The sequence below is a fragment of the Camelus bactrianus genome, chromosome 23 (genome assembly GCF_048773025.1).
Source record: "Camelus bactrianus isolate YW-2024 breed Bactrian camel chromosome 23, ASM4877302v1, whole genome shotgun sequence".
Lineage (NCBI taxonomy): Eukaryota > Metazoa > Chordata > Mammalia > Artiodactyla > Camelidae > Camelus > Camelus bactrianus.
The window spans coordinates 3,373,769-3,401,382 of record NC_133561.1 but is presented as its reverse complement, the minus strand read 5'-3'; the positions used below and the strand labels follow the sequence as shown (position 1 = coordinate 3,401,382).

General features: G+C 48.3%; 1 protein-coding gene across 3 annotated transcripts; it reads left to right on the top strand.

The window, feature by feature from the left end:
* Positions 1-3,915: 3,915 nt before the first annotated feature.
* LHX9 (LIM homeobox 9) lies at positions 3,916-26,810 on the top strand. 3 transcript variants are annotated; one of them, XM_045517629.2, is made up of 6 exons: positions 3,916-3,943; positions 9,084-9,202; positions 11,137-11,339; positions 12,453-12,808; positions 18,878-19,080; positions 20,288-22,767. In XM_045517629.2, exons 1-6 carry the CDS (start codon positions 3,916-3,918, stop codon positions 20,543-20,545), a joined length of 1,167 nt encoding a protein of 388 aa, XP_045373585.1. In that variant the 3' UTR covers positions 20,546-22,767. The 3 variants fall into 3 exon arrangements, with proteins under 3 accessions (XP_045373585.1, XP_010954582.1, XP_010954579.1); XM_010956280.3 differs by lacking the exons at positions 3,916-3,943; positions 20,288-22,767 and adding an exon at positions 23,225-26,810 and having other exon boundaries at positions 8,588-9,202; XM_010956277.3 differs by lacking the exon at positions 3,916-3,943 and having other exon boundaries at positions 8,588-9,202.
* The last annotated feature ends 804 nt before the right edge of the window (positions 26,811-27,614 follow it).

Sequence of the window (27,614 nt, the reverse complement as noted above, 5' to 3'; positions counted from 1 at the left end):
TATTTTGAGTAAGCCCCTGGGCAGATGGAAAGACGGTGAGGAGTGCCACCCTCCTGGAGGCAGCTCTTTCCCAGTCCCAGGACACTTCCTGCAGTGGGGAACTGGCTGAAGAAGAGAGGACTGACTCCAGGTCCATCAGGGAGGATCTTTATATAGGACTTTCCTGGCTCTTCCTGGAGGAACTTCTAGCCTTCCTGACATCAACAGCTCCGGAGCTGTTGCTGGGGGTGGAGGGGTGACGCTTTTACTCGCTCCTGCTTCTGGAGCCAGAGAGCCAAGGTCTGAGGTTCTGGGGAGATGCTGCGGAACCATAGGTCAGGGGTGGCGGCCGTGAGTCCTCCCACATTAAACTCAATATGGCCACATAGATGGGCCTCCCTTCAAGAGCTTCGAGCTGTACTGTATTCGGACATTGTAAAGCAAAAAGTCAGGGTTCTTGTGGGGTCTGTGTGTCCAAACGCATGTGGACGCCGAGAAATAGAGACTTCGCAGATTAAGCCGACTCTGGTGCTACTCCACCTTCAAGATTCCTGGAGATTCCTGCCGCGGCAAGGCAGGCACCATAAACCAAGGGAGATTGACTTCCAGACTGTTTCTAATGCGGAAAGACCCAAGGGAAACTGGGGGTCTTGTGCGGGGTTTAGCAGGGTGGAGGCTGGTGATGGGTTCCTGCCGGGCGGTCCTTCCCTTGGCCGGGAAGGGCCCTGCCTGCGGGGCGTCCTCGCAGCAGGTGGATGACTTGCACACTCCTCTCTCTTCAAAAGCCACACCGGCCCCATGATTTTGCTGAGCAAGGAAGGGAAGGGCTTTCCCTCGCCCCGAGTGCAACTTGGGGCTCCCACACCAGTGTGTTTAGTTGAGGGGGGGGGGCTCGAGAAGGGGAGATGCGATGCGGGTCTTTGTCCCCCCATCCCCACCGCGTCTCTCCTCCGCCAGCGCGCGGTGTCCTAAGGCGATCGCCAAGTCTGTCCCGCGCGTCCAGTTCCTCTGCCAGACTCCAGCGGGGTCTCCAGACAAGACTGGGCAAGGAGGCTCAGGACCCCGGGGAACAGCCATCGGCATGTCGCCTTCCCGTGAGCACTCTCAGGCCTCCCCGAAGGAGCCCCCCTCCACTGCCTGCCAACACCTGCCTCTTCATCTTTGCCTCCTAGCAAAGGCTTGAATTGTGGACGGGTTGTCTGCCCGTGATGGAGGATTAAAACTCGGTGCTGTTTTTTTTTTCCACTACCCTGCAACAATTAAAAGGTACTTCTGGGTGCCCCAACTATCCCCTCCCCTCAGGCAAAAGAAAGTCATTGTGTGTGTGTGTGTGTGTGCGTGTGTGTGTGTGTCTGTGTGTTGGGCTGGGGGTGGGGGCGGGGTCGGGGTCGGCACCCTCTGGAAAACCCGATTGCTGAGAAAATGTCGTGGAAGACCTTGCCACTATCTCTTGCTGGGGGTGGGCGGTCACTGGGACGCGCAGCCCACCCAGGCCCGCGGGATGTCCCGCGGGGTGCCCGAGCCTCGCGCAGGCTGATCCTCGCCCCTACAAACGGTTTCCAGGTTGGGCTATTAACACGAAACCTCCAGACTCACGCCCCACCCCCTTCCTGAGACTGTGGGTGTAAAAGCTTATCAACCTGGAATCATGGGCTCTGGGGTATTGGCAGATTCCTGGCGACAGCATCTTCCCACCCAAAATTTGTATTCTGAAGTGTGAGCTTCGTTGCGCGCTTCAGTGAGCTCCAGGCTGTGTGTGTGTGTGTGTGTGTGTGTGTGTGTGTGTGTGTGTAGAATGCATGTTTTTGTCAAATGCCTAAAATGGTTCATGACCCCAAAGAGGATAAAACCCACTGCTTTGGACAGGGATGAGGGGGAGCACCTGAACGTTTTCGGGGCGGTGTCACCGTCCTTCCATTCGATGGCCTCGGCAGCGAGCGGAGGAGCTGAATCCGGGAGGCGGGTCCCCTCCCCGGCTGCGAAAACGAACCGCGGTTCGAAGGGTTCTCGAGGAGTGAAAAAAACTGAAGAGGACGGGATGGGAAGGGAAGAGTCGGGGGTGAGGGGAACTTAGACGGTAAACCAGTAGGACTAGTTGGCTGGTGGGACTGGCTAGTGAAACCAAGGGTTTGAGTAGAAAGAGGGGCTCTCCCTGGGTTGCTCTGAGCTCCATTCTGGGATTTGGGACGGAAAGAGAAAGGCAGAGGCTCCAGCTGGATCCCTTGCCCGCTTAAACAGTGTGTCAGAGCTTGCGGGGCCGGCGAAGAGGTGGGTCTGCCCCTACGCAGCCCCACGAGCCCCTACCCGGGGACGGGTCCCCGGCGGCTCCCGGGCCCCCTGTGCGCTCGGCCCACGCCCTGTAGAGGAGCTTCTGCTGTGGCCCGGGGAAGGGGCAGGTAGGGAGGGCGGCAGCACCGCACGGACCCGCGCGCTGGAGAGGTCAGTCTCGCTGCTCACACCCCTTCCCCATCCGCGCAGGAGCCTCCCAGGAGTCCCCCGCCCCCACCCCGACTGCGAGGGGCGCACTGGCTGGGGGAGCGGGTAAATAATTGGCCAGGGGCCAGGCTTCCTGGTTCTTCCTCCCCTTCACCGAGGCCTGACTGCGCCCGGGGCTGCTGGGGCAGCGCAGCCCCTCGGGAAGCTGAGCCCAGGTAACCCGGCGCCCGCCCAGTCCCGGGTGTGGAGTCTGTGTCCCCGCGAACGTTCGTCTCCGAGGGTTTGAGTTGGTTCTCTCCCGGATGGATGGCCATTCCCACTTCCTAGCCGGAGCCGGGCTGCAAAGATACCTCGGGTCCTCGCGCTGACCCGGCCGAGAACGCCACTCTCGAGCGCAGAACGCACCTCAAAGTGCTGGGTTCCTGGCGCCCAGCCCGGGAACGCCGAGGTGGGAGGGAGGACCGGGAGGGAAAGGCGGAGATGTGGCGAGGGAGCAGTCAATGGCTTAGCCCAGCTCCCCGCAGGAGCTGCCGCCTGTTCACCGTCTATGCAGGCACCAGCTGGCAGCAGCATCTTTGAGGTACGAACACCGGGAAGGCCAAGGCCGGTTGGGGCCCTGGGAGCCCAGGGCACGCCGCGGGACTCCAGCTCTCCCGCTGCGCCCAAGGCTCAAGATGCTCACGGCTTTATGAGGTTCCCTTACGGCCGAGTCCTCCATTAACACCTCCCCTGATTACTGAAAGGCTGGAAGGGCTGAACGCAGCCTCAGAGCTTGTCTCCCGGCATCGGTCCGCGTCTGTGCCCTCTGCCCAACCCTTCCTCCTCCCCCTCCCGATCTGGAAGCATATATAAACAGAAAATAAAAGACAGGTGGAGGGAGCTGCCGGTCAGAGGTGAGGGATTCGGGTCAATTCCGACAGAGGTGGGGGGTGGGGAGAGAGAGAGAGAGAGACTGAGAGAGAGAGGGAGAGAGAGAGGGAGGGAGAGAGAGAGAGAGGGAGGCGGAGAGAGAGAGAGAGAGAGAGAGAGAGAGAGAGAGAGAGAGAGAGAGAGAGAGAGAGAGAGAGAGATAGAGATAGAGAGAGAGAGAGAGAACGATCCACCGGTTTATTTATTTATTTGGATTAGCAGAGGACTCCTTGGCAAGACCTGGGACCCGCCCGCACCTCTGGCCTCCCGCCCTCCCTCGCCGGGGACCAGGTTCTTGAGGGGAACTTCCGGACCTCAAGGTACCAATGGGGTTTGTCTAGTCGGAGCGGTTTTCTACCCTGGGTGTGCTCCTGACCGCCGGGCGCCCAGGAGCGTCTCGGGCACCAACCGGAGGCTGCCGGGCTTCCTTCTAGGCCGCTCGGTACCCGTGGCCTCGGAGGGAGGAGCGGCTGGGACGCTTCCCCCGGGTGGTGGGAGGCGCTCGGGGCCCGGGGCCGCACCTCTGAGCTGATGGGTTGATTTCTCTGCGGTGCAGCCACCATCACAGCGTGATCAACTCCCTCTGTCAGAATGCTGAACGGCACCACCCTAGAGGCAGGTGAGTTCCGTGCCAGGCTCTTTCTCTTGCTTTTTTTCTTAAGCCAGTACATATATCGTGTGTGTGAGTGTGCGCACACGCGTGTGCACGCCTTCGTTGGGTAGAAGGAAGACGGGTTTGCGCTTGTCTTAGCAATTAAACTGCTTCCTTGGCTCTGAAATACACGGTCTCCTTCAGGATTCCTGAAACCTGCGGTTTCCCTCCTCTTGCACTTCTCTCGAATGTCTGAGTTTCTCAGGGTGGAGGTGCTGGGGGCGGAGGTCTAGGTGCCACTGAGCCGCGATTTGCCGGCGGCGCCGGGGATGCGCTCCGGGTCCTTCGCGGAGCTGCTGGAGGTGTCTCCTCACTGGAAGCGATGGGGCCGGGGGTCGGGAAGACACCGTTTCTCACCCGTGTAGGCCTTAACTGGAAACTACCTTCACCCCCTTTTTCTGTTCAAGCTGAAGTCCCGCAGCCGTTTCTGCGGGCGATCTCCGCGGACGCGGGGCGGGACGTCTCCCTTTATTCCTGCGGCGGTTGCGTGCCCGCCGCCCAGCAAAACACAGGTAAAAGGGCTTCAGATTTCAGAAGCGCGGTGTTGGCGACTGGGCAGCAGTCCCTTGGAGAAGAGCTCGAGGGCGGTGGAGGAAGCGGTTTGAAGGGAGCACTGCACGAAGAGGGCCGGAGGCCTTGCGGGGCGAAGGGGGTTCCTGGGCACAGAGCGCACCCCGGGCAGGGCAGGTTGCGCCCGCCGCGCGAAACCAGCTCCCGGCCAAGGTGCGCAGCGGCGCGGCCGCGGGCCTGCCTCTCGGTGCGATATTGCTCCCGCGTCCCAGCGCCGCTCGGCCCGCTCCCATCTGGTCTGGAGGGAGGCCCTCCTAGAAAGACTGAATCCGAGGTGAGCCCTCGCGGCGGCGCCAGTCCGGACCTGTCACCCTGGGTGGTGGGAGAAGGTTCGCATGCAGAGTTTTCCTGTGCCCCGGCGCGCAGGAAAGAGAAAGGCTGGCGCGCCTCCGGTCGTCTTCTCGCCTCCCGCCCAGCGCAGAACCCCCGGCATCCAGGGCTGGGCGAGCGGTTCCCACCCCTAGGAAGGCGCCGACTCTACAGGGCCCTGGGGTGCTCAGGACGGTGCCAAAAGCTGGACACCGCTTCAAGAGCTGCGCCTTTCAGACCGAGGAGGCTCTTCAACCAGCTTACTAGGGAGGAGAGGTGCCATCTGCCCTTTTAAGGGCAGATTCAGGACACAGGATCGTGGCCTCCAAAATCCTCTAAAGAGCCCTTGAATCGCCAACGTTCTCAAGAGAGCCGGGTTTTCCTCTCCGGACACGAAAGCTTCCTCTGCACCTTGGTAAAGCTATGCATTCCCTTTACTTCCCTCTTATCCCCTCTCGAGAGCCGGAGTCCGGGACAAGGCTGCCGCCCTCGTGGAGATTCCGGGACCCTGACCTTCGATCCCTGCTCTCTGCCCCCGGGGTCCAAGCCGCCTGCTTTTTTCCAAAGCGGCAACAGTAACCGGCTGGGTGGCTGGCGGAGCAGAAAAAAGAGTGGATGAAGTGCGCTCAGTCGTGAGGGGGGGCAGCCTCTGGCCAGAGTTCTGCCGCATTGCTCCAAACAGAGCTTTGTGTTTAGACGAGGGACCGGAGCTCTCACTCCAGGCCGCGGGCGGGGAGGTCCCTGCACCTGTCCCGTTGAGAGATGCGGCGGCTCAGCCCCAGAAACTGAGCAAGCCAGCACTCTAACGTTTACCGAGCCCTCAAGGGCTATTCCGCGGGCCGGGGCCCTAGCCCCTCCTCTTGAGACACGGAAGAAGGCAGAGCCACAAAGACGCTCTCCTTAAAGTGCTTACCGTCCTTTGAGAGTGAAGGAGTGGGGGTGGGGGCACTCACGCAACCTCCCAGAGGCTGCAAGACAAAAAGGTTAGGACGTCCCAGGTCACACCCCCAATTCTTGGAGTATCCCCCCTACCCAGACCTCCCTATGGGCTTCCTTTTTTCCGGAACTGTAAGAGGCTGGACCGATGCGGAGCGATTTCCGATTTCTGCAGAACTAACAAGGACCTCCCAAACTCCAGCGGCCCCCTGTCCCACCCCCTAGCTCTCTGCAAACTTCCTGCATTGGCTGAGAAGGAAGAATCCTGGCAGTTCACTTCTTTATGGGAAATAGCAAATCCCACCCGGTGCTGCATCTTATAACCCGAGTTTTATAAGAAAAAGCAGGGATAGCTGGGCTCCAACCTGGAAGCTGATGGCGCGAGGTCTTCTGACCTGCCTGTGTCTGATTCGTGATTAACGAATATGTGTGCAGTAGACAGAGGAAGGAAGGAAGAGTGGGAGGGCGTCTGTGCCTGGCTTCGCTGGAGACTCTTCACAAAGTTCTGGCTTTTCCCTGGAGTTGTTAGTTAAACTTTCACTTAAGGAAGTCTCCAAAGTTTCATCCCTTGCAAGGAGGCGGTGGTGTTCTTAGGTTCTTTGTTGGTTTTGCCGAGCAGGACCCAAATCCTACAACAGCCAAACCCAACTCCAGACATCCCCATGAGGAGGAGCGGGGAGAAGTTAGCCTGGAAACTAGACAAAGCAGGTCCCTGGATTGAGGTCCCATATTTACTTTTTCCTTTGAGCATCCTTGGGTTAATTGACTGATGTTCTTCTCAGAGACCCCTCCTCTTTCTCCTCCTTCTCCTCCTCCTCCCCACCTCCTCGGGTCCCAGTCACCGTCTTGTGGGAAGGCAGTCTGCCCCTTTGTGAGAGGACCTGCTGTCTCTGAAAGAGCTGCTGCCCCCAGCCCCTGCGTTTGTGCACGTGGGTTTGAAAAGCTCATTGATTTCCATCCAAAGGGGCTAATTACATTACTTACAGTAAATAGCAGCCCTGCTGTCCAGTAGAGCTGCCAAAGTGAGGGGGGAGATCTCCAGCTTACTTCACTTGATTGGCTTCATTTTTGTGTGAAATTGTATTTTATGAGCTGTATTCTGGCACCCGGAGGACCATAACAGCGACCAGTCTGCAAATAACATTGTTTTTGACCCTGATAAAAGAGCAAGGGGGAAGGAAGCAGTGGTGTTTTGGGTTTCATGGCAGAGGTCACTCCAGCAGCTTCAGAAGGGATGCTCTGAAGCAGGAAGTCAGGCTGCACCATTCTTGTCTCCTTCCTTCTTTCTACTCCCTCTTCCACCCCATGCTTTCTCTACCTTCTTTCCTTCCTCTCCTCCTTCCTTCCCTTCCAGGCTACTTCCTTCCTTCCCTCTCTGGTTCCTTCCTTCCTTCCCTCCCTCTCTCCCTTCATCTCTCTAGATTTGAACACTGTTCCATGTCGAGCTCCTCCCGAGGGGAAGCGAGCCTGCCACGAGGGACCTCCTCGAGGTGTCCAGGACCATCCGGATAGAAGCCGGTGGTTCTGGTAGAGCCAGCCACCAGGGCGCGGTGGGAAACAGGCAGGATGGGGTGGGGGTGGGGGGTGTACCGAACGGAGCGCAGCCTCGAGCTTCCTCCTCTCTCTGCTTAAAGCTGGGTGGGTTCCTGCCGCTGCTCCCCGCTTCGGGTCCCCAGGGGGCTTCAGGTGGTTTGAATGAATCGACAATATCAGAGTATTGTGGCCACTTTTTAATAGGGCCAAGGAGGGGCCCAGGCTAATGGGAACAGAGGGAGAGCGAACAACCCCTCCTCTTGTGAGGCTCAGGGCTGCCATTCTGCTTGTCAGCTCGCACCTTCCCCTCCTCCACGGCGAGGAGCCCCCTTCACATCCTCCCAAGTGTGCAGTGCGTCCAGCTTTACAAGTCCCTTGTCCAGCCGGGGCGTGGGGCGCGCGCCCGGTCCCGCGGGGGCGGCGCCCAGCTCGTGGGTGTCTCCGAGTCACTGTCCACATTGACAAGTTTTCTATGGGGCAGTGGAATCGCCAGCCGTTTCCCTTCAAACCTGAACTGGGTAAGAGAATACATCGCTCCTTGGTCATGGTTCACGTCTCCAAGCCCATGTCCTGGCCTCTAATTTTTCAAAGAAAATCTTTTGGCCAAAAGGAAACTCTAGAAATAATAGGCTCTTCTAGCTCCTTTTCACTTTGGAGGTGGCTTCAGCCCCTGGGAGAGTCGGGGGCCCTAGGAGGAGGTGAAGCCACTCTGCTTTTAAAAAGTGAGTTGAGACAGCGGTGGTGGGGAGGAAAGAAATATCTGTCCCCAAATATGTACTTATTTGGGGTCCCCATCAGCTGGGGACCAGAAAGTCCACAAGGAGGAGACCTAAAGTTTGGAGCTGACCTTCTGTCCGACTTGAGCCAGGATCTGATCTTGAACTTGGACCAAACAGGCCGGCCCTCTGCCTCCTGCGCCAGGGCGTGGACAATAAGGGCTCCTTTTTCCCCTTTAAAACGTGATTGCTGGGAACTCTTGGAAGGATGTTTGTGTGTGTGTGTGTGTGTGTGTGTGTGTGTGTGTGTGTGTGTGTGTGTGTGTGTGTGTGTGTGTTGGGGGGAAGTAAATGCCCCCTCCTCCTGCCTTCCCCCTCCCCCCCATGTTTGTCCCCGCTGGCCCATCACCAGGGGGTTGAGAGGAGTATGACAGGTCTTTGTTGTCTGAATAAAAATCCGTGGCAGCTCCAGGGAGAGAACTCCTCCTACTAAATTATCAAAAATGGGCTGGCTTTAGTCTCTTAACAAATTGGACACAGCTCCGGCAGGAGCAGTCCCCGACCCAACCTACAGGCACTGGGAACTTGCAAGCAAGCAGGGACCGCTGAAAATAGCACTTCTTTTTCTTTCTTTGTGTTCAAAACTATTTTCTTTCTTCACCAGATTTTGTTTTCCTCCCCCCGCGGCAGTTGTTTCTCATTAGTAACTCGATCTCTCAGAGCAGTAAGATTTGCCTTCGCCTCCTTTCCCCTCCGCCAGTGCTTGTTTGTTTTCTGCACATCTCCTTCAGGGAGCCGCTGGGGCTTCTCCCCCCCTTCTTCCTTTTTTCTTTTCCGAGCAGACCAGTTTCCACTCCGTCTGCCTTTCTTCTTCCCTCTCTCCGTCTCCCCCTCTGTCCCCGAGCGTCTCCGCACTCCCGCATCGTGCAGCCTCTCGGTCCCTTCTGCTCCTTCCCTCGGATGAGCTGAGAGCCCCGGGCGTGTGTATATGGAAATAGTGGGGTGCCGAGCAGAAGACAACTCGTGTCCTTTCCGCCCACCAGCCATGCTCTTCCACGGGATCTCCGGAGGCCACATCCAAGGCATCATGGAGGAGATGGAGCGCAGATCCAAGACCGAGGCCCGCCTGGCCAAAGGCGCCCAGCTCAACGGCCGCGACGCGGTAAGGAAGGGCCCGCGGCGGCGGTGGCCGGGCGCCCGCGCGCGCGCTGGGAAGCCGAGGCGAGCCTCCCGGGCCGGCCGAGCGAGGATGGCGGGTCGTAGGGGCGTCCGCTCCAGACGGGCGGGTGGGTTATCTCCCGTCTGCCAGTCTGCGAGGTAAGAAACGGCCCCTTTCTGCCTTGAATTGTCTGCACTGCTGATACCCCGAGCTCGCTATCCTCTGCCGCAGCTGGTCCCGGGAAAGCAGGGAGAGCCCGGCGCGGGAGGATGCGGACATCCTCTTCTGCAGACCTCAGGCTTCGGTCTCCGGGCCGGCTGGGCTCCCGGCGCCTCCCCGCCGAGGATCTGCAGCCCGAGGGCGAGCTGGGTGCGGGCAGTGGCCTCCCGGCGCGAGGCCGAGCGTCTGGGCCGGGCTGAAGCCCGGTGCCTCTAGTCTCTGGGTCTGGTGGCCGGACCTTTGGAGCCGACTAGGACCGATGGGGCTCCCTCCAGTTCTCCGGACGCTCGGGACGCAGAACCTCCAAACATCGCAATTTCCCGGGTCTCCGACCGCCTGGCTCGGCCCCTGAGTGAGACAGGACCGCGCTCAGCTCCCGGGCCGGGTGGCTGTAGCGTGCAGGGCAATCTAATAGAAAACCCGGAGAAGCGGGGCACCCACCCCAAGCGCGAGAACTTTCTAACCCTAAACGCTGTCATCGACCACCTCTGTTACTACTATTCATAAGAACAAAAATCATGCCTGTTTAATAAAGAAAACCAATTAATAATCTATGTGCTTGCCTTTCCCACTTAACGAGCCGGAGGGGGGAAACTGCAAAGGTCTCCGGAAATGATTTCTGCCAAACAGAGCCGAGTAGATCCTCAGGCATCGCCCGGGAACCGTAGTTCAAACTAACCCGGCAGGCGGCCCCGGGCGGGTCAGCGGTGTCTTGCGTCCACAAGTAGCGAGTCGGTGGGCGCTTCTACGTTTGCAACACGAATTCAGTGCGGAGGCCCAGTCCGATCACAGGGGGAGACTTTACTTTTCCAGGCCCGCCAGAGTTCCGTGGGGGAAGTCCAACCCATTCCAGCTAGTCCTGAGGGAAATGTCCAGCGGTTAAGCCCCCCCCCTCTTTTGTGGCTATACTGTTTAAAAACAAAAAGCAGTAATCCAAACCTGAATTTCACCGCGGGGCTGCGCTTGTTACGGGGAAGTTTCCCCATCCTCGTGCCTCGTGGCGACGCAGGAGGGAAGCTTAATTTGGGCATTAAACAGATTTTCAGGACAAAGATCTCCTGCCTATAGCGATGTCAGGGAAAGAGGGACCATGCGGAGGGGATCGTGACAACGGACTGTCCCCGGGAACAGGCACTGCACACACTTACCAGGAAAAGGGCCAATATCCCTGAAACTAGCAAGATCTGCCCAATACAACCCGATCAAAACAATGTTGACCGAATTATGAATACAAGTGTAAAAACCTCTCCTTTCAATTTCAACGTTGCTTGTAAGAATTTAGAGAAATAGAAATGTAATAGCGTTTATTTTAAAACAATACATGCTTGTTCAGATCTCCTTTCCACTCTCCAGTAACAATCTCCGTTGTTTTTATTTCGTGTGCGTTGAAAGCCACGATTTTTAGCTTTTAATTATTCGAATTCGGGAACATCCACCAAACTCTAACCTATGAGCTCCTAGCCTTTTTAAAAAGGCTGGAGGTGGCCGGCCTGTCTTTAGGTTAAGTCCCAGGAGGACATGAATGCCGGGTTCAGGCAGATGCGGCAGAGAGGGTGAGAGTCGAAGAGGGAATAACAGCCAACGTTCCCCGGACGTTTGCCTTTGCGCAGTGGCCCTGATCTTGCGATGCTCGCCGGTGCAGAGGACCCGCGCTACGCTGGGGGGACCCGCGTGGGGCGGCCCCGCGCCCCGCTGACCGTGCGCGTGCTTCCTTGCAGGGCATGCCCCCGCTGAGCCCGGAGAAGCCCGCTCTGTGCGCCGGCTGCGGGGGCAAGATCGCCGACAGGTACTACCTGCTGGCGGTGGACAAGCAGTGGCACCTGAGGTGCCTGAAGTGCTGTGAATGTAAGCTGGCCCTCGAGTCCGAGCTCACCTGCTTCGCCAAGGACGGTAGCATTTACTGCAAGGAGGATTACTACAGGTATTTCCATCCTTACCACTTATGGCACACTTGGTGGGGCCACCTGCCCAAGCCCCCGAGTCCCCTCCCTGTTCCCTGCCCCTTGCCCCTTGGGTGGTACGGTTGCCAGTCCCCAGACCGGGGAAGTCCACCGCGTAAGCCTTCAAGCTGCAGCCCCCGCCCCGAGATGCGCGGTGAGGATGGGCGGGGAGGGCGCACCCCAGGTCTAGAGCAAGGATCAGTGACTGTCCTTCACTGGCGGCCCTTGGCAGCTCAGCTGAGGGAATTGGGGAAATCGCGCGAGGGTAAATGAACACGTCTGCGTCCACCGAGACTAAAGCGGTTTTGTTTTCCGTTTACTACGAACTGGGCAAGGCCGGTGCCTTGGAACTGAACCGGTGGCCAGGGCACCAGCAACTGGTTGTCAGGTTTTCGCGAGGGTGGTGGGAAATCGAGTAAATGACCATGAAAGGAATAATTCCCGTTGCCGAAGCCCAGGCCACTCTTCAGATTTGCCCTTGCCGCTGGTTAGAACCTGCCCGCGCCACACGCCAGACGCCGGACAGCAAACTCGGTGGCCGCGTGTTTGTTAGTTCTTCCCAGTTCTGTTTCTGGATTGGGAACGGGAGCTACGTGCAGGTGACCCAGCTCCGCTCTCCGCCGCAGACAGAGAAGTGGTTAAAAAAATGAACGTGCTTTCCTCTGCAAAACTGCCCCCTGCCAAGGCTCTGTCCGTCCGAATGCTTTCAGGCACACTCACACTTCCATAAATAATTACAGCACCCTTCGTTTGTATGCTCCGTAATCGAGGTAACGTTTTCACTTGGCATCGCAATGTAATATTTTTAACATAGTATAGTGAGTTAGCCAGGGCAGAGTTTTATGGGGGGGGTTGCTTTTGAAAATTTACAGAGAAGAAAGTTGAGGATCAGTTCCCTGCGTCTTCTGATTTTAATGTAAGGGTTCTTTGTCTTGTTCACCAGAGCAGGTCAATAGGCAAATCAAATTGATGTCCAAGTGGGCACAGGTCTCCCCCTCCCGGATCCCTCCCAGGTCTCAGACTTGGGCCACTGCTGACCAAGACCCAGTTGTCTTTGCCTCCACCAACGCTCTGACTCGACTGTTTCCTTCCAGAAGGTTCTCTGTGCAGAGATGTGCCCGCTGCCACCTTGGCATCTCCGCCTCCGAGATGGTAATGCGCGCCCGAGACTCCGTCTACCACTTGAGCTGTTTCACCTGCTCCACCTGCAACAAGACCCTGACCACGGGTGACCATTTTGGCATGAAGGACAGCCTGGTGTACTGCCGCGCCCACTTCGAGACCCTCTTGCAAGGGGAGTACCCCCCACAGCTGAGCTACACTGAGCTGGCGGCCAAGAGCGGCGGCTTGGCCCTGCCTTACTTCAACGGCACTGGCACCGTGCAGAAGGGGCGGCCCCGGAAGCGGAAGAGCCCAGCGCTGGGAGTGGACATCGTCAATTACAACTCAGGTGGGCACACATCGCTCCCCGCCCCACAGCCCCCACCTTCTCTGCCCGGGGGAAGTCCATCCAGCTCCTTCCCTGTCCAAGACCTGGCTGCAAGAGGGTGTGTTCCTTAGCATGTCCCCTTTCTCACTCCCTTTCACTCAGAAATAAGGAAAGATGGAGAGTGGAAAGAGAGAGGAGTGAAGAGGTGGAGGAGGGAGGGTGAGGGAGAAGGAGAAAGACCTTTCTTTAGTTTGTGGCAAAAAACACATTCATAACCATGGGCTGCAGTGACTTCCCCCAAACAGGCAGCGCCAACTCCTTGCTGCCTGTTAGTTAATGAGCCCATTAGTTTCTGGCTCTCAGTTGGAGCAAAATAGCCCCAGGGCAATTCCTGTGTGGAGGCCAAATTATAGATCCTGAAGGAGGTTTTCCTAAATACGGAAGAAAAAAGAAAAGAAAAGAAATCTTCAGAGCCCAACCCCAGTCTGTCTAGAGGGGGCAGAGGCTGTGGTCACCAGCCCAGAGTTAATCAGGGGAACAGTTGGCAAGAGTGTTGAAAAACCAAATCCCTGATCTTGGCGAAAGCAGTTCGCGGGGCGGGAGTCACTCTCCACGGCTGAGCTGGCCTGCCCGTGCCATGGGTCAGGGGACTGGTCCAGCCAACTCATCCCCTGTGTGATAAACCCTCCCAACTCCCAGACCGCCCAGAAGACTGGGAGAGCCTCCAGGTCAGGGCCTCCGAGAGGCTTAGTGGTGTCCCAGGCTGTCCCCTGCCAGCCTTCTCTCTTAATTAAAAACAAAATGCAGGCAGCAGGCGAGAGCATGCTTTCTTCCTTGCTTTGAGGGGCGCACCTATCACTTGTCAATCTCTCACTCACCGATCTCCCACTGGGGGCAGCCTGCTCCCACCAGCCACCCGTCAGGTGAGGATGGTGACAGACCCTGAGGACCACAGTCTAACTCCAAGCAGGATGGAAACTCTTTTTAGGAGTCCTACCCACTGGGAAAGGAGGTTTCAGAATGCCCTGGGCTGACTTTTCAGAAACCTAAGGACTGGTTTCCTGGCTCTGACTTCCTGTCCAACCCAGGCTGGCATCTCAGCAGGCAGGAGGCTCAGGCTAGAGGAGTCCCTTCTGCTGGAAAGAACCTTAGGGACCTCATGGCGACAACCCCACTCTGTTACTTGGAGCACCCAGATACCAGCCAAAGGTGGGAGTCCCAGAGCATCGATCTTGCCTGTTTTTCCCTCTGGACCCCAAGTATCTGATGTGGGGACCCAGCCTGCTGTTGCCCAATGGTAAAGGAACCCTGTCCTGCCAGATAAATGATGTGCTCAAGGTCACACAGCCACTGTGAATGATCTGGAACTCAGGGTTCACCTGGGAGCCCACAGCTTCCAGGGGAGCCCCGCAGGCTGAGCAGCTCAGCCCAGCCCTCCCCTCAGCTCCCTCCTGGGTTCTCCAGCCAATTTCACAGAAAAGACTCCATGGATGGGGACCTAGGGAGAGTGAGGACCCTGCACTTGTCCGAGGGAGTTCATGCCCCGGTCACTAGACAGAGGAAGAGGGCCGCTGGCTGGCTGCAGACCCCACCCGGATGGGTTTGTGTCACCCGGCAGGCGCATCCCCCGGTTTTGCCAACCCCCCGCCCGGGGTCGGGGCCTTGCACTCACCCCTGCTGTGCCTTGGCAGGGGCTCTGGTTCAGGGCCACGTTTCCCAGTGTGCTTACTTGGGCTCCTTTGATGCGTGGTCCCCGGGGCAGGCCGGGCAGGGCACTAATTGTTCTTCATTAATAGAAGATGGCATTGGAATCTCTGCCACTCACCAAGGCCCTAATTAGAGAGAGAGAGAGAGAGAGAAAACAGCCAGTCCTTGCAGAGAGGCCCTCAGCCCAGGAAGGTCCAGAAGTGTGGGGAGACTTCTAGCCAAACGCCGCAAGCCGAGTTTTATGCTTGTTTGTTTAACCTAATTAGTTAAATTTGGTTTCACCTTGGATCTTACTTTATGTTAGAAAGATCTGAGGAGACTGAAGGACAATAAAATGCTGCTATTCCTGCTTCTCCGAGGAGAAATAGAGAGTACAAATTTATTTCTTAAAAAGAATGAAAATCTCTTTCCACTTAGATCTTTAGTTTGTAAATTACTGCTGCTACAAGGCCCTTGTTCGTCAAGGAGGGAAAAGTTGCCAAGGCCTCCCTCCCCTCAGGGAGTTCGCACGTCACCACTGCAGAGCCGGGGTCTCTTAGCTAACGGCCACTCTATCCTCTCTGGACTTTTGCCCAGAGATATGAGTAAATAGCATATATTTCTTTAACATCAGGTGAAAATAATCTAGAGAAACTGGGTTAGAGATGCCTGACCAGAAATCAACCCGCCATCTAAAAAGAGTTTATGAATCAAATACCAACTTGCTGTTAGAAAACTCGCCAAGGAAATGTTTCAGTAAATTAAAAACATGTTAAAGGGCAGAGAAGAAAATGGACCCACAGGTTTAGCTCCCTATTTTAACTTTCTCTGGATCTTCGATTGCTGTCTCTGCTTAAACGTAAACTAGTCTCAGAAAAGAATAACGATATGAAACAAATATAACTTACACATGGACGTATTTTCAAAAACGTGTACACAAAATATGTTTGTGATTCAGAGTTCCGGAGATGTAAAACTTGGCAAAGATCAGTTAGCGCTTGATATAAGGCACATGCCTTTAAATGAGAATATTCCTAATTTAGCTTCTCTCTCTTTGTGCAGAGATTTTAGGCAGATATTTTAGAAAGAGAAATGGAAAGTTTATTTGGAATGCGGTATTGAAGCAAAGCCCTGCAAGGTGAAAAGGTTTCGTCCAGGACAGGCAGCTCTTGTCTGGGTAATTTAGCACTGATTGAGAACCTGAATTTTTGCCGCTTCTCAAAATTTCCCTCAGGTTCTTTTCTTCGCTTCCAAACTTCAAAAGCTCCTGGTAGTTGTTAAATTAGCCTGGCACTGACCCCTAGTGGTCTCTCAGGGATCAGTTCTCAGAAGGTTACACAGCTTCAGAACAGAAACTCACTTCAGTGTAGGGGACCACTTCACAAGTGACCAGAGAATAAGATACTTAGATCTTCTCATTAACTTTATTTATTTATTTTTTATTGAAGTGCTGTCAGTTACAATGTGTCGATTTCTTGTGTGCAGCACGGTGTCCCAGTCATGCATATACATACATATATTCATTTTCATATTTTTCTCATTAACTTTATAATGCCAGATGTGTACTTACAGGTGTCTGTTTAAGGCAGTTTGTCATTTTGTCTCATAATTTTTGGGGAAAACCCTACACCTTTAAAAGTAGACTCTGGGGAACCACAGTCACTTGCAAGTTTACATAATGCATTTGTAGTTAAACATAAGTAATTTAGGATAACACACTCAGTTACTCTGCAGACGATACAGATTGCTCTATCAAGTTGCCTCATATAACTGATTGCATGGTTTATCTGTTTATCTTAATATCCGTTTAATAAAGTCCTAACAATCTTTGTACACACTGAATTGTATTCTATGTAAAAACCAGTCCCATAAGCTGAAATTCTCTGCTGAGTTTTTCATCTATAATGAAATATAGAAACATCTATAATGGATATAGAATGCATATTCAGAAAAGCAAATTTACCAAAACTCCCTATAATTACTTTCCATAAACTTCATTTTAAAGACTAATGAGTATATAGTGAAGTTAGGAATCACGCTCATTTCTTAAGAAATATTAACTTGTTGTAGGGGGATGGCTAAGGGCATTTTTCAGTACCCAATTAAATCTTTTACCTCAAGTGTAACATTAGATTTAATATACAGTTCAGGAAGGGTTACATGTTATGCAGCTGTGATAGGACTGAAATCTTATTTGAAGAAGACTCCAGTGACTCAGGTGTGCCTCTTTGACTGTTTTGGTGTGGCTCCATCTATAATCTGGTTGTGAGATGCAGCTCAGTTTACTGGAGATAAGTACAGTTTTATAGTAGGTCATAAGATGCCATTTCATCCATTTGAGGCTATGAGAGTGCAATTCTGTAGAATATTTGAACTTGACATCTCTCCACGGGGATGCAAGAACATAAAATGTAAAGCATATTCTCTCTCCTACTTCTGGGTACCCGTCACCCTTTCTGGTGGAGTTTAAGAAGGCTTTGTTCAACATTTGGATGCATCTCTCTCTCTTGCATTCCATTTGAAGTTTATTTGATTTTGCATTAATAGTCGCTCATGATTTTATGGATGAACAAAGATTCAAAATCTTGATTGAATGTTTGTTGAGCTCCTGGCCCTGTTTCTGGCTTAGGGGACCCAGCGGTGAACAGGATATAGTCTTCCCCTTAATGAACCTGCTCTTTGGCCAAGGGTGCCCTCCTTGCGGAATTTATGGAAATATAAACAAAGGAGACATTAGTTTGTGCCTAGTCTTGTTATTAGGGAGAATTTCTTGTTAAGTGGATTTTTGTGATGCAGCTGACCTCCTGTTGAGGACTATAAAACTACTGTTTTTCTGTATATATACTGATTTACTGCGAGGTTTTTTTGTTTTTTGTTTTTTGTTTTTTTTTGGCAGGGGGAGGTAATTAGGTTTATTTATTTATTTTTTAGAGGAGGTGCTGGGGATTGAACCCAGGACCTCGTGCATGCTAAGCACACGCTCTACCTCTTGAGCCATACCCTTCCCCCTGCAAGGGTTTTTAAAAAGTAATTCTAACCAGAGCATAGCAGGCAAATAATATTTTATCAAGCAAAAGGGAAGAGCTAATAGTAAGGGATGGCTCACTTTCTTTGAGATCCAAGTTTCTCCACCCCTCCCCCAGGGACCCATCAGGTTGATTTTAGATATTCCATTACAATGCACTAAAATGCAAGATGAGCAGACTGAATGTACATCAGATAAACATCTGAAGTAAGATTTTACAGGACAAAATTGCCATGCCCTTTAAGTTGTGAAGTTGGCTGAATCAGTAAATATTTAGCAAAACAGTTTCATTTTGTAATCATATTTCCTATGCAGAGCCAGTAGGTTACTGGAGGTGACCTTTCAAATGCACATCTCCACATCCTGGGGACAATGACTTTCAGGCTGGCTTCAAAGGCTGGGTTGTTTGGCCTTCAGTGCTAAGGGGGCTGCACAGTGGGGGTGGAGATGCCACCCTCCTCCTGGCCCCCCAGTCTGGGGCACAGCCCACACCCCCGCCAGAGCAGAAAGGGCCAAGATCTGAGCCTGGACGCAGTGCCTCTGAGCTGTGAGCTGCGGGGAGTGCTCGGGCACGAACCGAGTGAAGACAAGTCTGGGCTCCTTCTCTTTCAGAAATAAGTATTAAAATAACTCAAGGGAAAATGGTTTTCACCCTGGTTAGCCCTATGGGAACCAGTTATAGCTAAAAGCCCTTAAAAGTAATATTCTTATGGTTACATAAGACTCCTGCAAATTTTTTGTTTTGTAACTTTTCTCCCTCCTGCAGCCACTTTTTAACTTTTTCCTGATGGAAAAGATTCCAGGAATAGCAGAAAAAGCTAAAAACTGGAACTGACTTACACTCTTCCTTTGAGGGGCAGGAGTGTCTCTCTCTGCAACTTTCAGATTTGAGAGAAAGCTGAAATTACTTGTTTGCATACCCCACAAGACAAAAAAGCAATACTTTCAGAGAGGATATCTCATTTCACAAATAAGGACAAAATGTGGAGTCTCTCAAAACTGTGTATATGGAGGGGTGATGTGCTGATATCCATAAATATATTAGAAAAGTTTTTTTTTCCTATTCTTGAGATTTCTCTCACTTTGACACTTACAGGTTATTTCATTTTTTCAAGTTTTTCTAGCAACCATTAAGCAAAAGAGAGGATTTATCTAGTACTCTTCTACTAGGTAAATTTGGGTTATGTCCACATTAACAGACTAGCTTGATGGACTTTGGCAATTAACTTCTTTCTTTTGTCCGGATCCCGCTCACAACTGGGTCGACAGCATTTCCCCTAGTTTCTGTCTTGTCAGAGCATCATTGTGCCACCTGCCATCCTTTCAGCTAACGCAGGACTTTCCACTGAGCGCTTGTTTGTCCACTGTCACTGCAACAGGTTGTAACGAGAACGAGGCGGACCACCTGGACCGGGATCAGCAGCCTTACCCGCCCTCGCAGAAGACCAAGCGCATGCGCACCTCCTTCAAGCACCACCAGCTGCGGACCATGAAATCCTACTTTGCCATCAACCACAACCCTGATGCCAAGGACCTCAAGCAGCTTGCTCAGAAAACAGGCCTGACCAAGAGAGTTCTGCAGGTAAGAAACCTCCATTGTCAGCTGTGCGTTCATTCACCTCCCCTTGCTGTGAAAACAGTTCTCCCGGTCTGGAGTGCTGCAGATACTTCCTGCACTGCTTCTCGCTGCTTTCCCTTAGTGACCTCCCTAGAGAGCGTCCTGAGACTTTGCAGGGGCTTCCCGGAGAGTGCCCAAAGAGAGACCCAGGGTCCTTTAAAATGCAGCCACATTCTCCCGACAGATGGGAGGCTTTGGGTCCATCAAAGCCAGCTCAGCTCCTCTCACTGCTCTGCAAACGCAGGGGACGTTGTCTGCGCGAGCTGTGGCTTTGCAGACTTCCGTTCGCGTTAGGCTCAGTGCAAAGACTTGGGTGGGGGTGGGGGGGACCCTCCGGTGCTGTCTGACTTCACCAACTCTTGGCAGCCTCACTGCGTATTATGAGGTTTCAAATTCAAGTCGACCCTTTCCCTCAACTCCTGAAAAGCCACAAGTAGGGTCAGGGTCTCGGCAACCAACTGGAGCCAGTATTTTTCTATTTTAACAAACCCCATTTAGCAACTAAATGCTGGGAGTGAGATCTGCTGTCCGATGCCTTTCCTAAACTCACCGTGGTAAGAATGCCCAACTAACGAAATGGTAGCGGGTTGCTGTGGGTCACTTCCCGGCGACAAACAGCAGGCATTTTAAACTCCGCCCACCAGTCAGTCTCAGGTTGCTTGGAGTCTGTGGCCCTGGAGGTATTTCCTTTGCAAGGAGTACTTGCCACGTGTCAGACTCCAGAATAGCATGAAGTCTGTTTCAGTGATGTTCATTTCACGTGAGTGACTCTTACTTTGTGAAACTTTCCAGGACCTCGCTGGTCCTCATTCTCAAAAGACAGCAGCTGAGGAATCAGGCTGTATTTTCCCCTCGTTCTCTCTGCGCCTTCGTTTTTCCATGGTATCTCCACATAGACATCTGTGGCCCCCAGTGGCACTTACTAATGTTGGGGGAGGGGAGCCTACGTGCAGGTGACAGGCTCCCCGTAGTAGTACTGAAATTCCTGTTTTAAAAGAAAGCAAAAAAAAAAAAAAAAAAAAGCACGTCTCTCCCAAGCAAATAATTATATTTAAAAAGAGAAACTTATATCCCAAAAAGAAAAAAAAAAAAAAAAAAAAAAAAAAGAAAGAGCGAGAAAGAAGTCTAAAAATAAACATCGGTAAAGAAATACATTGGGATTGGTTTGCAGGTTTGGTTCCAAAACGCACGAGCCAAATTCAGAAGGAACCTTTTGCGGCAGGAGAACGGGGGTGTTGATAAAGCCGATGGCCCTTCGCTGCCCGCCCCGCCCTCAGCAGACAGCGGCGCTCTCAGTCCACCCGGCACTGCGACCACTTTAACAGACCTGACCAATCCCACTATCACTGTAGTGACAGCCGTGACCTCTAACATGGACAGCCACGAATCCGGAAGCCCCTCACAAACTACCTTAACGAACCTTTTCTAACATTGGTTTTTTTTTTTTTTAAATTCTTCCTCTTCTTTTTATTATTATTCGAATTATTTTATTATTTACGAGACTATTTTTTTTTCCCCTAACCCACAAGATATTTGGGAAATAAAAACAACAAGCTTGGTGTGTAGCGTCTGCAGCCACTTGGCGAATGAGTTTACAGTATTGTCTCCTTTACGAAGTGTTTTTTTTTGGGGGGGGAGGTGTCTACAAAGTGTATTTGGATTTTTTTCCTTTTAAATTTAATTAGATCTTTCAGTCGGTAAGGGGAGTTTTGGAATCTAATAAGTGCCTCTTAAAATTGTATGTTACTTATTTCCAGAATCTCAAAGGAAAAAAGAAAAAAAGAGTGGTATTACGATGGGCAAAAAAAGTCATGTTTGCAGTTAAATAATTAGGTTGATAAAGAATCCAAAAATTAATTAAAGTTATTTTTTCAGATCTTGCAATTGTATGTGAACTGACGGAATTTGGAAACCTTCACATTGCTTTTTTAAAATTTTAAAACTGAAAAAAATGTGTTGATCACTTCTTTTTGTTACAAATGAGGAATATGACTAAACAAAAATATTAACTGTAGCAAATCTAAATACTAATTAGGTGGGAAATCTATTCCAGGAATATGATTTTTTTTTCTCTTACAGATGTACATCTCAACAAAACATTTTTAATTATTTGCTTTTCAACATCTGAAAAATACTTAAAACTCGTGTATCCATGAAAATTCCAAATAGAATTTGAAATTCTACACCTTTAACCTTCTCAAGCTAAAAGTGATAGTTACAAAACCATTCTTTCTAAATTTTTTTTTTCCCCAGGGAAAATGGAAATAAGCAAAATATAATTTTTTAAGAAGTTAAAAAATCAGTATAGTGTAATTAATAGCTCTTAATTGGCTTCCGCTGTACCATGACATTGTACCTGGCATTCCATATGAATAATGTTCAAAAGAACTTAGACTAACACTAACAGTGAACATTTTATTTTGGTTTTGTTTTGCTTCCTTTTACTTTGACACAGGTTGATATATTTGTCAGGAAAAAAAAACCCTTTTCTGACATCAGAGATTTGAACTTATTAGTTTTAAACTTAGATAAACTCAGAAGCCTCGTGGATGCGGATCTGAATATGTTTCCTAGTTTACAGTAGCATTTTTTTTTTTCCTTTTAATTGAAGCTAAAATCTTAACGGTCTGGGCAGTGGTGAATGTTCATGTATACGCTTCTGTTGTAGTTAAATACCAATTAGATTGTGGATTTCCTAAAAAAATAAAAAATAAAAAAGAAGTCAAGATAAATGTCTTGCTTTAGTGGATTGTTAAGAATAACTTTGCACATATTCCCCACTTTTTGGACCCCTTAAATCTCCTCTGGCGGTCGAAGTGGCTATTTAATAGATTTTAAAGGTGTCCTTCTGGCTGTATAAATGTGTGGTTACATATTGAGGTTCACTGCCCACATTAAAGTGCATTATTGTAACTTTTGCTCAGGGTCTTTAGAAAATTAGCACAGAAAGTAGCTTATTTTTAAAAAAAAAAAAAGATGATGGAAGATAAGTTAACACTGTAACAGAAGAAAGGTGTGTTTGCCATTATATATTTAGCAAGTGTGGTTATCATCTTCTGTGGAGCTTAAATCTTGACTTTTCATATTTCTATTACATTTTGGGCATTTACCACTAACCAGACCAAACAACCTTGGTAAGGCTGAGATCTTATTAATACACTTTTACAGGTAAAATATTGATACTTATAAATTTTGTTCTTTGACAGAACAATATATGGTACTATAGATCTACTTTATTAAGTAGACTGATTATAACTCAGTTCTCCTACGTGCCTTATGATATAACTTGGAAGTAAGTTTGTGAAAAATCAGGATATATGTGTTGTTTGTTAAATTAACTGTTTTAAGCCCTTTTGACACCTCACTAGTTTTGTACTGGTTTACCTCTTATTTCTGAAACTCTTTTTATGGTGTACCTGTTAGAGAGGACAAACGTGTCATAGAAAGCAGCTGTGCACTCTTTCCAATATAGTTGAGAAATTCAATACTCTTATATCTTGAGCTTCGTGTTTATAGTACAGTAAGTGGTCTAGCAGAATTGTCCATGTTTCTTTGTTTATTGATAAATGCATTGTATAGAAACTATTTCCCCTAAATATTTATGGACCAATCAATTGTGATATATCCTATTAAATTTGTGTGAATAAACCATTTTGAATCTAAGGAGTTTTATTTCCCATCAGTTTTATTTACAGCTTAACTGTACTAGTGTATTTCTAATACCTATTTGCAAAAGGTACTAAAGTGGTAATGCAGAAAAGTTTTAAATATGCAAGCATACAAATAGTGTTTAGATTTCCAAACTTCTGATTCATTTTAAGTTATACACCATTGCAATGCAATGTAATTCAACTGTGAATTACGTTTAAATATATTTTCCTGCAATAAAAGTAATGCCCCACTGATTTGACTCAGTCCAATTTTTAGAATTAAAAAAAAGATAATTAGCAGATAAAGTAATTGCATGGGAAGAAATCTTAAATATGATTAAGTTTAATGTTAGGTCTATTGAGCACAAATGGATATTTGTAAATCTAAATAGAAATTGCAGACCCCTAAAAGCCAAGTTGCTCTGTAGTTAATAAATTGTCACTATGATTTTTTTCAGGGAGAACAAATCTTGGGGCATTACAGCCAAACATCCCGACGTTTGAAAATTCCCTAAAGTATTAAAAGAAGGGGAAAAGTTTGATCGGAAATCCACTGCAGTGAAGACAAAGACAATATTAGGTTATGATAATCATACATTTAAAAAATCTATTGAGCCAAAAAAAAAAAAAAGACAGAGAGACAGAGAGTGAAAGAGAGAGAGAGAGAGAGAGAGACTTAAATGTCATTTACTGAATGTTAACAAAACTTCTGTTCTTTATGGTGTCTAACACAAATGGAGGCTTAAAATTATGTGGTTTTAAACAAAATTAGAGAAACCATGTATAAACCAGATTAACCAGGCAGTAATATGCCCACCCCATATTTGAAGAAAATTATTATTAAAAAAAAATCCCACACATTTGTCAAGCACAATAACTGTAAAATAAAGTCCAAAAACATCCATTTCACCTGCTTGCTAATGTGTACTAGTCCTGTCTGCTAATGGCATTTTCCAATTGTAAATTCAAAGAAAAGCTGTCACTCATTTAAGAGCATAGGGATCAAACCCCAGTAATTTGAGTATTATTGTTTATTACTTCCTTTTTAAACAGAAACCTCTGCATGCACTTTGACATCTGTCACTCCCAGTGTACATCTCTGTATGATGACTTATCTTTGCTGTTTCTTGTATGATAAATAGCTTTCCTTAATAAACATTTTATTTGATGCAAATATAGTTAACTTTATGTTAAACACACACTGTTGAAATTAATTTTGAACACTGTCTTAAGAGGCAGCACATTTCCAACTTACACTTAGGAAAAAATTCAAAGGATAGAATGAGGTTAAATTCTGGTAGTCTAGGATAAAATTATTTACTTGGTTTTTAACTTCTCATGCTTTTTATTTGTTGTATTCAATTGACACATGGACTAAAAATGTAAAAAGTGCAAAGAAAACCCAAATTACAACAAAAATAAACCTCAGAATAAGCTGTCATGTAAAATTTCACTTTTTTAGATGATTAGGGTAAAATTTATAGATCCTCTCTAAGTTTACATGTTCACTATGCAATGAGCAAATTTATTGAAAGTATACAAATATATTCTGAACTATGACAAGACTCAGTCTTTACATAGTTCAAATTACATATGACATGACAAACAAATGAGTGAGTGGGAGGAAAAACAAGTATTTAGGAATGAGGTTTTTTAACTGTTAAAGGGAATATTTGAAGAAAGAATTTTTAAACTATTCATATTTAGCTGTGTATCCAAAGCATATGTTAAACAAATTAACATAACTTTCCAGAAAATTTTTCAGTATGATGAAATTTTTATTATATACAAATGAACCCTATGTAAATGATGTAACTTTTATGAATGATAGACATTAAATATTTCACTGACATGTATTCGCAGAATTTTGAATGTTTTCATCAGTGCTTTCACTTCCTGAATTCTAAAAAAGGAAAAAGAACTTAAAAAATAGACAGCAACTTTCTAATAAAAAAAAAAAGCAATACACCATGACAGACTATTTTGAGTGTTCATGAAACATGTTGGTTTTGTCAGTAACTTGAATGTTTATGCCTCATTGAAACTTCCTCCATGACTGTAGCAACTTAAATAGATTTTCCAATACATTTCCAGCCCGTTCATTCCAGTCCTTGTCCTACAGCTCTGCCTTCCTTCCCTGCACTGTCACCTACGGCAGCTTCGTTTAGAAATATTTTGGAACCTCGCCTGGTTTTACAGACCTTTAAATATTTGTCTGGTATGTGAAATGTGGGAAGAGACCAAAGAGGGAAAGAACATGACTGAAATTAGACATCTGAAAAAAATGAGACAAATTTGAAACAGGCACATTTTTAAAGTGTCAAAGAAAGGAGCGCTCATTAGGTGAGCGAGAAGAGCAACAAAGCCCAGGATGCTGATACTCGAAGGTCCGCGGTGCTTTTCTGTGATGGACAGCATGGTGGCCGGAGTTCCCGAAGCTGGCACTGAGCCTTGACCTGGAGGAGAACCACGTGGGCTTCTCAGTTGGGAGCAGGGCACTACATTTTCATAGCTTCTGCTTCCCTGAGGCCTGGAATAGCCCAACTGCTTGCAAATCGATCTTGGGGGAAAAAATAAAAAAAGCGTCACTGAGAGCGTCTGTCAGCTTTGGTGAGTTGCGACTTTACAGAGTGGGTAGGTTTTTTAATACCTCAGATAAGGACAAAATTCCGTAGTAAAGGACCCAAAGCAAACACTTTTAAAACCTCGGTGATTTTTTCATCACCTACAAAGTAGACAGTTTTATTTAACAAATCCTTGTAGAACCTACTGCACGTTATTTTACAATAACCTTTGTTGGTTTTTTTTTTTTTTTTGGACTTGGAGCGTTTTCTAAGCCACATATATAAATAACATCTCATTTTCGGCTGCAGTGTGCTTACAAGGGTGTCATGGGGAGAAGCATTCGAAGTGGGAAATTCTGGAATGGAAACTTGGAGTTATGTCATTCTAGGGTCTTAAGGGATAATAATCCCTTAACATTCTAGGGATAATGTTATAAAGATCAATGTAAACAACTGATTCTGTGTGGAGTTTTGCTATTTAATTTTCAACTATGTTGCAAACCAAGCCAGCTTTACCTGTGGAGAGTTTGCGTCCTCTCGAGGGGATTTAGAACCTTTTACATTTAATGATCGCTCGACACCGGGGTTAGATGAGGACACTGGGACTTAGTCCAAGTTGCAGAAGTGGCATTGTGTTTTCTTTGAAACCATGCGTATCGATAGGTAGACTCTGGATTGGCCTTTTGGATCTATTTTATACATTTAGTAATTAGGAACCGACTTGGATATTCAACTAAATAAAAACCCTCTGATGTAAAGCTGCACACCTTTGTGTTGCAGTCAATGTCAAAAATAGGAAGTGATTTTCTTTCCAGTGTGCTGTGGATTTTAAAATATTTTTATAATACCTATTCTGCCCACAAACCATTTTTTAGAATAATATTACCGTCTACCATATGTTCAAAATAAATTATAACTCTAAGTTAATATGTTATTTTGATATTTTGAATGCCCTCTGGAAAGATTTCCATTTCATTTGATCAGTCCCCATAGCAAAAAAAAAAAAAAAAAAAAAAAAAAAAAAATCAGAACCGTGCATGGCACTCACAGGAAAGCCTATAAATATGACGTAAGTAGCAGTAGAATCACTACAACTAACTCTTTTTAACAGTGTTGCAAACTAGATATTTTTATCTAATATCACTCCCTGCTTTCAACATTCCTTTGTGAATATTGACACAGTAAACCCTCCTTCACCGTGCATCACATTGACAAGGTTTTCTTCCCTCGGATTATTAATTTTTGCTTCCTTGCACTGCATTTATCATGTGCTGAAATGACAAAAAGCAGGCGAGAATGAAGACCCAGGTCTCAGCCACACATAGGAAGTCCCTGGTGCATCTCTGTGTGCTTTTTCCTCACCTACTGAAATTGTCGGGAACAACTTTCCTTTGGAATGCCATGTTTACACCTTGCATGATCCTGTATACATTAATCTGAAGAGTAACTGCATACCTTTTATGGTTATTTGAAAATAAAATTTGCTACAAATAAGACACACCAGTCTCTGCTGTCTCCTATTATGCATGAATAGATTAATTTTTTCCTGTACTTTCCCACTGAACCAGAAAATATTGACCTCAAAGGATATTTAAATTGTTACTTATGATAAATACATAAAGATGAAGAAATCCAAAGGTGAGGTTGCCTTTCTTTAATCATTCTCTTTCTGCGCCTTTTCCTTTTTGAAAGCAGAGGAAATCATGGAGGGCTCCCTGCTTTAACTTTGACATTCAGGGGTCTTGACAATTTGCATCACTTAAAGTCATATTTATTATTCGGTAAACTTTAATTCCATAGAGAGGTAAATGCCCTTTATGAAACGTGAGTTTTGCAAAGCACAAAGGTATTTCACTACCTCAAGCAACTGAAGCAGTTCGAATTCTACAAACAAGTCGAGTGGTTTTCCAGAAGAGAAATATAGTGGAAAATTATTTTAAATATAATATTTGTAGCATTTTACCAGGTTGTACCTGGATACTCTGTAGGAATTTTAAAGAGCCATAAAGACCTCCAAAATGTTATGATGTAAATATTTAAATGGCGGTATTTTTCTGTCATGTAAAGTGAGACAGCTTATTTTATGAATAAAATCACATGGTGATTTTATTATTTCAGTGCAGATCTGAGTTCTCCCCCTAAATATTTTAATGGCAAAGAGATCTTTATATTTCCAAGGGTTCTAATAGAATTCTTTACCCAGTTTTTCTCTTGAGCAGCATGAGTGTGTGAGTGTGTATGTGGTATTTTTTCTTCCTAACACCCATGAAAAGACATATATTTT

Excerpts from the sequence above, each read along its gene's own strand:
- LHX9 (XM_010956277.3), top strand. The coding sequence starts at position 9,029 with ATGGAAATAGTGGGGTGCCGAGCAGAAGACAACTCGTGTCCTTTCCGC. Across the intron at positions 9,203-11,136 it reads AGCTCAACGGCCGCGACGCG|GGCATGCCCCCGCTGAGCCC; the intron begins GTAAGGAAGGGC and ends GCTTCCTTGCAG. Across the intron at positions 12,809-18,877 it reads CATCGTCAATTACAACTCAG|GTTGTAACGAGAACGAGGCG; the intron begins GTGGGCACACAT and ends TCACTGCAACAG.